General features: G+C 40.1%; 1 protein-coding gene across 8 annotated transcripts in view; it reads left to right on the plus strand.

Annotated features, from left to right (window-relative positions):
- The window catches only part of NPAS3 (neuronal PAS domain protein 3), an 858,964-nt gene that overhangs the window by 110,529 nt on the left and 735,027 nt on the right, over nt 1-13,408 (plus strand). For 5 of the 8 annotated variants that reach the window (XM_045059780.1, XM_045059781.1, XM_045059782.1 and 2 more), the window contains exon 2: nt 770-859. The exons of the other annotated variants lie outside the window; for them this stretch is intronic. In XM_045059780.1, the coding sequence (XP_044915715.1) occupies nt 770-859 (90 nt within the window). The remainder of the gene's footprint in view (nt 1-769; nt 860-13,408) is intronic. 8 annotated transcript variants of the gene reach the window in all.

The following is a 13,408-nucleotide window of genomic DNA, read 5'->3' on the forward strand; positions in this document are numbered from 1 at the left end:
AATTAAGAAATTTTCATTTGAAGGAAATGGTCAGAAACCTCACAGCATTTTTATGTCTATATAATGCAGGGAGTCTCAGATGAATTTATATGCTTAAGTAATACAGATGAAAATTGTATCAGCCTTTTTCCCCTTTTTGCCTTAACTGCCAAGAAACCTGGAGCCACTGTAATCAGCGCATCTCAGGTGCCTGTTAACATCTAACCTGTGCTCCCGACGGTCTCGCTTGTGTTTTCCTCCTTAATTGGGTTTAGTTCTGAAAGCTGTATCATATCCCTTTAGAAGTCAGTAGCATACAAACTCTCTATATATAAATTGAGTAAAGCTGAAAATATATTCACTTTACTAAGGTTTTATAGCTAATTTACCGTTGCCTACAATCGTAATGCATGATCGAATTAATGACAATCCTGTAACAAAAACACTAATGACATTGGTTTTTAACATTTCCTTTAGAATATAATCATGGGGATTGTAGAGTGAGTTAAGCTTTAGACCTTATGTCTTTCTTTTCTTCCACTTTTATGACTCTGAGATAAAAACTTTTTTTTGTTGTTCTCATCAAGAATGAAGTCTTCTGTTTTCTCTGCCGCAGGTTTCTAAAAGTGGAAGTTAATGTTCTAAAATGTATGTACACATTGCAACTATGTATATAGCTCAAAAGCATAAAAAGCAAAAGATATTAAATTTCAACATACTTGTTATCCTGCATTCCGGTCGACTGTAGAGAACCTCTAGTCATGTCTATCTGTTTTTGATGCCTCTACAGAATAACTGCCCAGCATCCTCTGCCCAACCAATCAGAATGTAGGAAAATCTACAGATATGACGGAATCTACTGTGAATCTACCTACCAGAAGTATGTTGAAATCTTTGTGAGTCTTCCTTCTGGCTCGTGCATCAGTGCTTGTGGTTGCCAGCTATTCAAAAATATCCTTGTATTGAAACCTTATATTTCTCTCATCTAGTGGGGAAAAAAAAGCCAAACCAAACAAAAACCAACAAAATTTGCCTTTGAAATCAAGACCGAAAAAAATGTTTATACTTTTGAAACTGTGGGCTAAAAGTTTTTTAAAATGACTATATTAATAAAGCTCTTAGGTAAGCTTCTTTATATTGCAATAAACAAGTACTTATATGCAAGAAAATCTCGGCAAAATACATTGCACAGGTGCTACGCATCTTAGGGATTTGAAAGGTGTGTTATGTATAAATTAGCTGTCACTTTTTTTCAATCCTGTAATGGAATGATGAGTTGTAATTTGCATAATCCTTTAAGAAGTCAAATTATACTGTCATGTAGCAGACTTAACATGCTAGCTAAGATTTCAGAGCTTTGCAGCTAATTACTATGTACCTTACAGGACAGTTAAATTGAAGTTGAGTCCTCTGCCTTTGCTGCCATTTGCTTTGTCCATTACTTAACAGAATCTGCACTGTTGGTAATGAGGTGTTGTTACTATCACTGAAGTAAACACTCTGCTCTGGGAAGGAAAGGCATTTTAATGTATCATAGCTTGACTTATGTTGCTTTTGCTGAGAAGGAAGTTTTTGTTTTGTTTTGTTTTGTTTTGTTTTTTAACAATAATCTAAATTGGAGTCTTCCAAAAAGCTTAACACCTAGGCTTTCCATAAAAGTTGTGGAATACTGATTGAAGCAACAGTAACCATTAATTAATTAAGTTATTCTGTAGAAAATAGAAAATAAGGTAAACAGTTACCCTGAAGGCATTAGACTTTCCGGATAGACTTTGCAAATATACTTCAGTGTGTTTTTTGTCTTCAAACTCTTAACTTCTTTTGTAGTGGAGTTCTGTTATTGAAAAAAAAAATACCCTTTTTCCTTAAAAATCCTTTTTTGAATACAAGCTGGTGAGTTCTACTTTCATTTACTCCTCTGATTGGTTGTACAGCATTTTCTTTCATGGTTTCCATTTTATAATCAGCAAATTCTGGAGCCGGTGAAGACTGCTCTCTAAAGGGGACGTAGAATGGATACTGGATGGAGCTGGGATTTTTCCCTGTATCTTTGCTACTTATTTCTCTCTGACTTCTTGATATTCTGTTGTCTCGATAGCATTATTCTTTTCATCAGAATTGGTTCCATTATAATGCTAAATTGTTACTGATTATTTTCAAAAAAAATTCTTGTTACCTGTGAGTCATCCTTATTATGGCTCTTGGTGGTCAGGTTCCTGTAATTTGCTCGTGGTTTTGTGGCTTTGTTGTGATTCATGGATACTTTGAAAAAGCCTCTTGCTGTGTAAGAAGGGGGTTCTTTACGGACCATCTGAAAGCAGCAGTTGACTGTTGACCATTCAAGTAATTGGAGGCCAACGGCCAACTGTTGTTTATTTGTAATTAAGCCAATTTCACGTGTCTGAAATTACTATCAGGTTAGGGGCGGAGGCTTGTCAATTTAAAGTTGGGAGCCTGGATGAGGTCTCCGGGAATTCAGCCCACAGAAAGGTTACCCTTCTTACTGTAGGTATTATCTCAAGACCTGGCTTTTTTTTTTTTTTTTATGAAGAATTTGTGTTATTTGTAGTCAAGGTAGACACAGTAGGCAGCACAGCTGTGACTGCCAGGGAAAGTCACTAGGGGGATATTCATAACAAGGAAATATTGGCAAATAAATGATGAAGAAGGGGAGGAAATCTCCAAGATGTTAAATTGGAGCACTGTCACTGAGATGATTAATGGTGTTGTGTATTTTAGTGAAGACGCTTATCTGGATTGTCTTGAAACTATAGTGTACATTTAATAGCACCTATAAAAAAGCATGTGGTGCATGAACACATTGAAGAGAAAAGTCCATGGATTCAGCTTTCATTTTCCTGAGTGAGTATTTTCTGCAACTCAGTGTTTGGTTTCTGGTTATTAGAAAGCTGGTCTTAGTGTATGTTATATAGTAGAAGTATGTATCTTTTATATAATAGTAATTGGCATTATAGCTCCTCTTCCAACAGGACTGGAAATGTTCTTTTTTTGTGAAAAAGATGGGTACCTTTTCTACACTGTTGAATATTATCAATAATAGGGAAATGACGATTGCTCGGATTTGCCTCGTCTTCCTGGGTAAATGGGCAGGTTGGTCACAGGGCCACAGAGGATGAAGGACCAAATTTTTGTCAATGATGGGGTCGGTACAGGTTTCTTAAAAATTTCTCTGTCAATTTCGGGTGAAGGGGGGGTTGTCGTGGAAGGGACTCTAGCTTTCACTTGTAAGCCATAACTATCCTGATTCTATGTAATGAATTATCACTTGCCTTGAAGGATCTTTTGTCACCGATGGCAGGTGCGTCTTTAGACACTTATTTAACCTTATTGGGCCTCAGTAATTACTACTAGACATCGGGATAGATGTAGACTAATGACCTATAATTGTGTCTTCAACAAGCTTAGTCTATTTCAGCACTGTTTTTCAATTTTGGGACCTCTACCCAAATGGGGTATGAATCCAATTTAGTGGGTCAAGATAAGAATGAAGAAAAAAAGGGAAAAGAATCGAGAGTTTTAGTGCATTCCATATAGGAGAGTGTGTTTTATCTGTTGTTGTGTTATGTGTCTGTGTAAGTATACATCACATGTGTGTGTGCATGGGGTGGGCCCTGAGGTGAAACATGTCTTAATATGTGTTTTTTATTTAAAAACTGATGGAAAGCTTCTGCAGTACAGTTGGAAGATAAATGTATAAATATAATAATGTACAGGTATTATGTCCTTATGTGCTCAGGATACAGCAGGTTATAAATAAATGGTTGGTGATGTGAAAAGGGTTCGGGAATGAAAAGGCTGTACTATCTGGTCCCTCCTATCAGAATGTGTTAGTACCGACTTGCATGAGCCCATGAGAATCCATTGTATGTACATATTTCCCATTCTGTGATCCCTGACCTCATGTTAGTAACTGGAAATTGGGCAAAGTATTTGCACTATGGAAATTGGAAAATGCTGCAAATTGGGTGCCCTTCTGTCTGCAACTAGTTGTTAAATATTTACTGGAACATAACTGTTCTTAATCCTTCCCAGTGTAATTCTATTGTTATATAAACTGTGAATTTGCTTCTATTTTAACAGAGGTTTGACTTGAATATTACTGGGAATTAAAGTAAATAATTTGAATTACCTTAAAGTACATAGGAATAGAAAATTGTGATTAATTCAAAATGTCTATAATTAAGAATTTTAAAACAATGGCAGTTATCCTAACTTCTTACATTAAGTGCTTATGACGTGGCCAACTGAAAACTTAAAATTGTAATTGGTGATAATGAATTTTTTGGCAAAGGGTAGGAATACAAGATTTTCAAAAACACCATAGTGTTGGGGCAAATTTTGACGAAACTTAAGCACTTTGGTAAGTTCTGAAACTTACAGAACCCATACCCTTTGCTCCATTTTAAGCTGTCTTTAAGTTTGTAATCCTATTTCTGGATTTTAGTGAATTCATCTGTAAAATAGTTGGTTTGACTGGGAGATGGAACAGTTCTTTCCAATTAAACCAATTGTCTTGTTTCCTGTTTCCCCACAAAGAAATAAAAGCAGTATGGAGGGTCTGAGAAAAGACCAGACATCGCCTCCATAGTAACTATGATAACTTCAAACTTGTAAATGAAGGCAAGAAAATGCTTGAGTTGGAAAGGAACTTTTCATGGACATGAGAGGAGTTTTACCACAAAATACGGTGGAAATCACCTGTGTTAATATGTGAATGCAAGAGAAGGGAACTAGAAAGGAACAAACTGAGAAAGGACTTCATAGCCTCCAAGGTGGACAGCGTTCGGCCGTGTGGTTTGACACGACCGTAGCTGTGTGTAAGAACAACTGTTTGACTAAAATTTCGAGAAGACTGCGTCTGGGGAGACGGGAGCTCAAGTGACTAATGTTCCTTGAGCACATGCCAAACTGTTGTGACCGCATCTGCAGTACCCATTGTAAACAAAGGGCTTTAACCCAGGGTTCTTAGTCTCCAAATGCAGCCAAGATTGAGAAGGTGTTTGTCACTGGTGAGACCAACTAGAGCGGTCACCGAAAGAAGCCATTGGCAAAATGGTGAGGTTTGTCTGTTTTCTGCCTATGCATCCAAGCCCTTTTACCTCTGAAATTCATTCCACCTGGATACCTGGTTCATGTCTCATGCCCAGGCCCTTCCCCACAGGCATTTTTGTTTGTACCACTCCTTGCAGATCAGGTGTTGTTAACTGATAATGTTGCTCTTCTCAGGACCCTTTGCATTTTAATAAGCACCTTGCAGTGAAAGAATTCGAGCAAAAAGGGAGTTGCTCTCCAATGGAATAATTTCAGATACCATGACAGGATTGGAGAGATGAATTTCAAGCTAGAAGGTGATGTTTTGTTCCTTTCTTGATGAGACACTCAGAAAGAGGGCATTCTCCTGCTCAGGGTAGTGTTAAGGCTGGCTTTGGCCAAGAGGCATGGGTTTGGAAATGGGGAAAATCCAGACTCAAAAGAGAGAAGGAATTATCATCAAGGTCCAGAAGAGGAGAATGAGTGAAGAAGGAACTCACCAGTCATTATCAGCTATGTTGTGCCAGACAGAGGGCTAACCACTTGCACATGTTATCCCAATTAAGGAGAACAAGACCGGTTCCTTGTCAGGCAGGCTGCTGGGGGGGGGTGGGGGGGTGGATAGGTGGTCACCTGTGTTGATGGGGAGGGAAAGGTCAAGGAAGCTCTAGAAGCAGCAGCAGCAGCAAATTGTTTTGATTGTTTAACCTGATTGATTGATGGCAATTATACAGCCCCCATCCACCTCCCCCCCACCCCCACCCCCCGGCCCCCGCCCCTCCCCCCCAGCCATTGGAATAATTTATGCCAGTTGTGTTTGGATCAGTAAATAACAAAGAATTGAGGAAAAAGAAATCTACAGTGAACTTCATAAAGAGGTCTAATAGAATCTGCATGTTAAACAGACATTGAACTTTGTAGCAAGAGCTGCTTGAAGCCTTTAAAAATCCAAATGAATTCTGAATTCCACATCATGCCTTTTAGACCTCAGCATGGTTTCTGGTGCTTTCTCCCAGTTAATTTTAACATCACACCAATGATTTGGCCTGTAAATGACTTGAAGTGGTGTGTCTGAGGAAACTGGATGGTGTATTATTTAGGGCTAATGCCAGAGTAGCTTAAAAATGAGCTAATTTATTCATTCCTTTAACAACTATATGTTGATCGTCATCCATGGGTCAGGTGCTGTTCTGCATAAAGTGACTTAGAGGTGACTAAGAAAACCTCTGCCCTGCAGAAGCCTAGAAAACTGATGGGAACTAGTAATTGGGATTCTGTGTAAGAGGTGTCTTGAGTGAGAAGTAAAAAGTACAGAAGTGGTGCCATGAAATGCTCATCCTGTAATAGTGGAGGTGAGCCCTGGGATCTTCATGGTGGAAGGGATTTTGATTTGGGGGAGAGGTGCTTGAGCTAGTGATTGAGGCTAAAAGGTGGGTATTTATGGTGCACTGAGTTGCAAATGATGTTCCTCAGGAGTGGAGGGAAGGGGAAAGGTGACAGGAGTTGAGGTTGGAGAAGAAGGGGAAGCAGAGGCATTAGGGTGGACTGCCATCTGCTGAGAGCCTTGGAGGAGTTTTCAGGAAAGGAAGGATGGGACAAGGACTGCAAGGCCGAGGACAGCTCTGGAAGTGGCTCAGACCTGAGACAGGAAGTGTGGGAGAGTGGCCCACCAGGTCAGCCTGTCCTCTGAGGTTAGAAACTGAGTTCATGTGGTTTTCATGGAGAGTGGGCAGTCGTGCTGTGTTTGTTAGTTTGAAGTGATTTTTGACTTACAAACATCTTGGAGGACTCCAACGGTATGAAATCCAGTTCAGAACCCGTCTACAAATTAATTGCTTTTCCTGGCTTGAGGTGCTCCATATTTTTTTGTATTTTTTTTAATGTTTATTTTTGAGAGTATGAGTGGGGGAGGGGCAGAGGTGGGGGCGGGGGACAGAGTATGTGAAGCAGGCTCTGCACCAACAGCAGAGAGCTTGATGGGGGCTCGAACTCAAGAACCATGGGATCATGACCTGAGCTGAAGTCAGATGCTCAGCTGACTGAGCCATCCAGGTGCCCTGAGTTGCTCCATATTTTGTAACTCAAAATAGAGTGGCAGAGAGTAAAAATGGACAGGCACAGGAAGCATGATTTAAAATGAAAGAATATTAATTGACTTTACCAGAGTGTGTATTTTCATTAGAGAAGTGCCTGCCTAGATTTTTAAAAATAATTGGTTACTGACACACCTGTGATTTGTATGAGACCTTCCCCCACTCCCAAACTTGAGAAGAGAAAGGCAAAGGTCAAGGTGAGAGGAATAGAGCTACAATGAACCTTTTGTAGGCATGCTGTTGAACTACAGTGTTCTGAATCACTAACAGTGGTTTCAGAGAGACAGGGAGACTAATGTGCTGGTGCCCAGATCTTAAAAATAATACAGCAAACTAAGTTATACATAAACGGTGGTTTTAATAAATTTCCACCTTAACAGCTTATTCTGTGTGTTGAGTGTGTTCTGTGTAGATGTGTCTGGAGTGAATTTTTGGACTCAGTTTATGCACTAGAGTGGAAGAAAGAGGCTTTAATCTTTGTGAGCTAAGTATTTAAGAGATCCAGAAGTCCAGGGGTGCCATCCAGGCACTGGATGGCTCAGTCCATTAAGCATCTGACTCTTGGTATCAGGGTCGTGAGTTCAAACTCCACATTTGACCTGAAATCTACTTAAAAAAAAAAAAAACAAAAGAAAAAAAGAGATCCACAGGTCCATGCAGTAATATTTAATCATGGATAGAGGTGGTTAAACCATCTGGAGATGGATCTGAGTTTGATCCTCTCCTCGTAATTATTAGAACTGGGACTATAGCTAAGTTACTTAACTCTCAGAGCTTCTGTCTTCTCAAGTCTGAAATGGGGATAAAAATGAAAGTTGTCTCAGCTCTTCTGAGAATCAGTGGGCTAATGGCTTGACCGTCTTTAATATTTATAGTAAGCTTGGGTACTAGGTATGATTATTACTACCATTTTACAGATGACAGGGTCTTAGAGGGCTGGAACAACTCACTCACAGTGAAGAATGTAGGATAGGGTGAAATGTGATTTAGGATCAGCAGCCACATGTGCTCCCCCACCCCATTCCCTTGCCTGTTTTTGTACGTGAAGTTTTACTAAGACATGACCATACCCATCCACTTAGGTGTTGTCTGTGACTGCTTTTGTGTTTTAATAACAGAGTTGAGTAGAGACTGGGACCAAATCGCCTACCAAGTCTCAAATGTTTACTGTGTGGCCCTTTACAGGAAATAGTTGACCCCTGCATTGGACCTCGGTCTGTTAGACTATAGAGTCTAGGGTCCACACCACAAAAACACTTAGTATGGTGCTTGGCATATAGTAAGTATGCACTGAATGAGTATCACTTTGTTCTTTATCTAACTTAGGGTACAGCTGTTCATACCAAGGAACTCATGTTGGCAAAATGGAAACAGTAAACATTCTACTTCCAGTAGGAGAAGCCATTATGTCTGTGGAAATAGTGAATTAGTAAAGGAACACTTTGTGAATTTTGTGTTGTATCTTCCACTTACTACTATGTATTATATAATGAAGAAAGAATTTATTTCTTCATAGCATTCAAAGTATAATATGTCATTGAAGGGAATAATTGTGAACTTGAGTGAATATTCAGAATCTGTTAAATTAACCTCATACCCAAGGAAATTTCATGTTCTTGAGAAATGTAAGAACATTTTTGTTGATGAAAACTGCATAAAAATAGTGTAGAAATGCCACTTGTGGTATTATGACCTGTTGATCAAAAATATGTATAAGCAGTGTGTCTAGAGCAGGAAAAAATGAAAAGGGTTTACCCCTTTTAATGAAAAGATTTAAAATTATCATACCTTTTCTAATAGTCTTCCTCACAAGAAGGGGAGGAGATGATGGTTTCAGCTTGACCCTGCTCCATTTTATTTCCATGCATTTGTCTATTACGGATTCTGGGAGCTCCTTGTCCTCTGCTAAGTAAATGCCCTCGGGTTTGTGTTACTGTGTTGCTTAGAGAGCACACCATGTGTCCAGTCAAGTTGTATTGAGGGGATAATCTTGGAATTTGCTTTGACTAAGCCCAGGGCCATGGCTCTGTGTTGATGAATGGGAGATTCCTTCATTGGGTTCATTGTTTTCTCTTGGAATAGCTCTTGTTTGAATAAAATTGCAATACATTTTTTATCCTGGAACATCTGGAAAGTGCAGATAAATAGAAAGGAGAATGTGAATGTCTTTTGTAATTGTACCACCCACAGATAGCCACTGTTAACAACTTGGTGTGGATCACTATACAGAACTGTATGTTGATACACATGTCATCTTGGATACATTTGTATCTACATACATGAGCATTTTTCTTGGGGATTTCTCCCGAGATTGGCTCAGCTGGGAAACGTCTGGGGCCAAGCATTCTAACTTGTCCACAAACAGCTTATCTAAGGGAAGCTGGAAGCTGTATATGTTCACCTTCCACATAGAAACCATGTTCTGTAGGGATCTCCTTTCATGACTTTTTTTTTCTGGTTGTAGTTTGTATCTTCCTGCTGAACGTGTATCACTTTATTGTTGGGGGAATTGAAATTCTTTTTCTTGGGGGGAAGACGTACACACAGGAGAACTCCAGCAAGAGCTAGTGATATTAGTGCCATTAATGACAGATTTTTAGCAGAAAAATCTTTCCCTACCGCCTAATTTTTTAAAAACCTAGTTTGCAAAACTATTTGTAAGTTACAGGATGAAGCTGACGGTGAGAAGGGTGTGTAGTGGGTTATAGTAACAAGGCCTTTTAACATCAGAACATGTACATGGATGAGAAGTAACTGCTGGGTGCTGAGGTGGAGTTTTCTGGTCATTTATCAACTCCTTTTCTCCCATGCTCCATCTCCTGCATCATTCTCTAAAGTACTTATAAACAAGAGCTCTATTTGTAGAGCATTGAGATATTTTGATCTAGTTTTCAAAGCAGAGAGAAGTCTGGGTCCTCGGAGGATTTTGGTTCAATGACCAGCATGTAAGGAAATCATTTTTAGGTTATTTCTCCCTTGTCAAACTTGAGACCTTTGTGATTCACTTAGTAGTGTGAGGGTTCTTTGGAATTGACCGCTTGAGATTTATGTGATTAAGTAGACCATCACTGCATCTTACTTAAAACCTAATTGCCCTTCCCTCTCTCCCAGTCCAGTATATAGAATCTCTGCAATACATACGAAAAGCAGTAGTAATTATATAGAGAGCCTCACTCTTTGCCCTTTTTCTTACTTGGTACCAGTTGAAGAGAGTTCTGTTGCTTTTTTCTTTAAAAAAATTTTTTTTCATTATTAGGTTTGAGAGCGAAAGAAAGTAGGGGAGGGGCAGAGAGAGAGGGAGATACAGAATCTGAAGCAAGGCTCCAGGATCTGAGCTGTGGGCACAGAGCCCGACACAGGGCTTGAACCCACGAGTGTGAAATCATGACCTGAGTCGAAGTCGGTCACTTAACCGACTGAGCCACCCAGGCGCCCCAAGGAGAATCCTGTTTCCTTCACAAGCAGCTGTCATCAATAGAATTTCAACCAACCTAGGCTTTCATAACAGCATCATTTTCTTGACCACTGCCTGTCAGGGGTCCTCCGTGTGAATCACAGCCAATTGCATGTCTTGGCCTTGAAGCCAGGAGGTACCTGGTCTTCTTCTTGATGATTCTCCTCTACCATTTTTAACTCCACTAAGAAAGCTGTTTTAGGAGTACAATTGACTGTATGGGTCAGTCAGGAACGGAGCCTCCTATCTAACGTGTTGTAGACACCAGCTGGATTTCCTGGAGAAGAACACATTTACAGAAACTACAGGAAGGTCTTGGCTCACTTCCAGGGAAGGAGTATGCTTTTCTAGGGACTACCTAATTATAATAGCAGATTCTCATCCCCCTGGAGAAATTCATCAGGTGTCTTAAGTCTTAAAAACTATGAAAGCAGTGACCTTCATGTCACGGTGTTTTTACAGGGAGAGGTTTGGAGACCCATTCAGTAGGGAGGAGGGTGGAGGGTAGGGGGATTTCTCGAGCGCTTGTAAAATTGAGGATCAATAAATTCATCTGATAGCAAGACTGTTTACCCTCTTTGCTCAATGCTGTTTTTAGGCGCTAGTAACAAATTTATGAGGGTGGTAGGAATAAAGAAAGCTGACTTTTTAAAAAAAAATTTATTGTACTTGAGTAATGTCTTGGGGGAAGGCAAGACTAGAAAACTTAAATTATGGGCCAGCAGATTTTAAGTAGAATACATTTTTACAAGGATCTAGTGGCAAGTTTGGTTGACTGGCACTACATACACCTTTATTGGCTCTCTTAAGCAGAAGTTTGCCAGACACAAACGATTGGCTCTGAGCTATAGAGAAAAAAGGGAATGAATACAGCTGCTTTTATTCTTCCATCCACAGGAAATACTTGTGGATGCTGAGGTTTTACGTTATGGGGCAAAACTGGTCCTTATGGGGACAACAGAAATTTGAGCTCTTGACCATGAAGTTTGGGTCCAACTTTACCATTCATGTTTCTGTGTTGGCTGGTTTTCCATATGCAGTGAGATAGATGAGGCTGAAGTCAGCACACCAATTGGGGTGTTCTTTGGCCTCTAGACATTGCTATAATTGACCTCCACATCCGTACTGGAAAATAAGTAGGTAATACACTCATTTGGCATGTGAGAAGATGAAGGCTCAGAGATTACACAGGTTGTCCAACTGACACAACTAATAAGGTTTAATCTGGTAACTATTTATTTTTATTTTATTTTTTTTAATTTTTTTTTCAACGTTTTTATTTATTTTTGGGACAGAGAGAGAGCATGAACGGGGGAGGGGCAGAGAGAGAGGGAGACACAGAATCGGAAACAGGCTCCAGGCTCTGAGCCATCAGCCCAGAGCCCGACGCGGGGCTCGAACTCCCGGACTGCGAGATCGTGACCTGGCTGAAGTCGGACGCTTAACCGACTGCGCCACCCAGGCGCCCCAATCTGGTAACTATTTATAGCAGACCAGTGCAGTGTGGCCCAGCAGTTTATCCACTTTCAACTGGATAATGTGGCCCCTTGGAGCAGGAGGATACTTGACCTCAAAAAAGAAAAACAACCAAAACCAAAAACATAACCCTCCACCTTCTGTTCAAGGGTAGTCTATTGAAATCTTTCTGTTAAAAAAAAAAAAAAAAAAAAAAGACCCTGAGAAACTGAAAGCCTTCCCTAAAGAGGAGGGTAAGTTTATTATATTTGAACGCTAGTTATTTAGTGTCCTTTATATGCAAAGCCAGTTGTGTCTGCCCTTTAGAAATTTCATATGTCCTTATACTGCAGTTATCCTAGAAGTGGATGAATCTCCAGTCCTACCTCTTTGCCAACTCGAGTTTTAGATTTCCAAACTACTTGAGGTTTCTGCTTGTGATTTGCTTTACATCAACTGCCACATGTAATGACCAACAAATTTGCAAGCACTTCAAAGAAAATTCCCAATTAATCCTTAAGGCAACCCAGTGAATTGTTTTATCTCTATTTTTTTTTTATCGAAAAACCCAACAAACAAAAAACCTTTGGATCTTACAGCTTTAATGATGTGAAGGCTCTCCCCCAGCTGCTGTGTGATGTGGCCCACCTGCAGAGTGACCCTTCCTCCTCCCCCATTCTGAAGCTCTTTGCTGGACTGAGCAGCTATGCCCCCAGAACAGAGCTCCGTGTCTTACCTAGAATGATCTCGTATGCTGCACTTTTGCTTCATCTTAATTTCTCTAGTCATTTGGGCTTGCTATTGGACTCCTCTTCCCTTCTGCCTCTCTTGTCAAATACCCTGTTGGTAGCATGATTTCTTTTGTAAAGACTTACCTTCTATTCTCATTTCCCTGACCTGAGCTATTATTTTATGCCTAGGTTGTTACAGTCTACTGTTTAATCTTGTTTCCTATCTCCTTCAGTTTAAGTAAAATGCTGCAGGCCCACTGTATACAAAATGCCATGCAAGGGAATACAAAAATATCTTTCTGGGCTACCCGTAGCTACCAGATTAAAATATTTGTAACATGGTTCCTAGCTCAAAGTCATCAGCAGCTCATTCTTAGGGCACGGTGTTGGCAATCTTAGCTTCGTGTTCAAGACCCTCTAGTCTTGATCTGGGCTGCCCCCCATCTATCCCCAACCAAGATACCCCTCAATGGAAGCTCTCTCTGCTTCTATCTGTGAAACGTGTTCACTTACTCTTGTTAGGTACAACACACACTGCCTCTTGGCTTTAGCTTTATCCCCAGGGTTTCTCTCCTGTCTTAATTCAACATATAGATGGGGTACCTTAAATAACCAGGAACTATTGGGGCGCTTCGGTGGCTCAG

The sequence above is a fragment of the Felis catus genome, chromosome B3 (genome assembly GCF_018350175.1).
Source record: "Felis catus isolate Fca126 chromosome B3, F.catus_Fca126_mat1.0, whole genome shotgun sequence".
In the NCBI taxonomy this organism is placed as follows: domain Eukaryota; kingdom Metazoa; phylum Chordata; class Mammalia; order Carnivora; family Felidae; genus Felis; species Felis catus.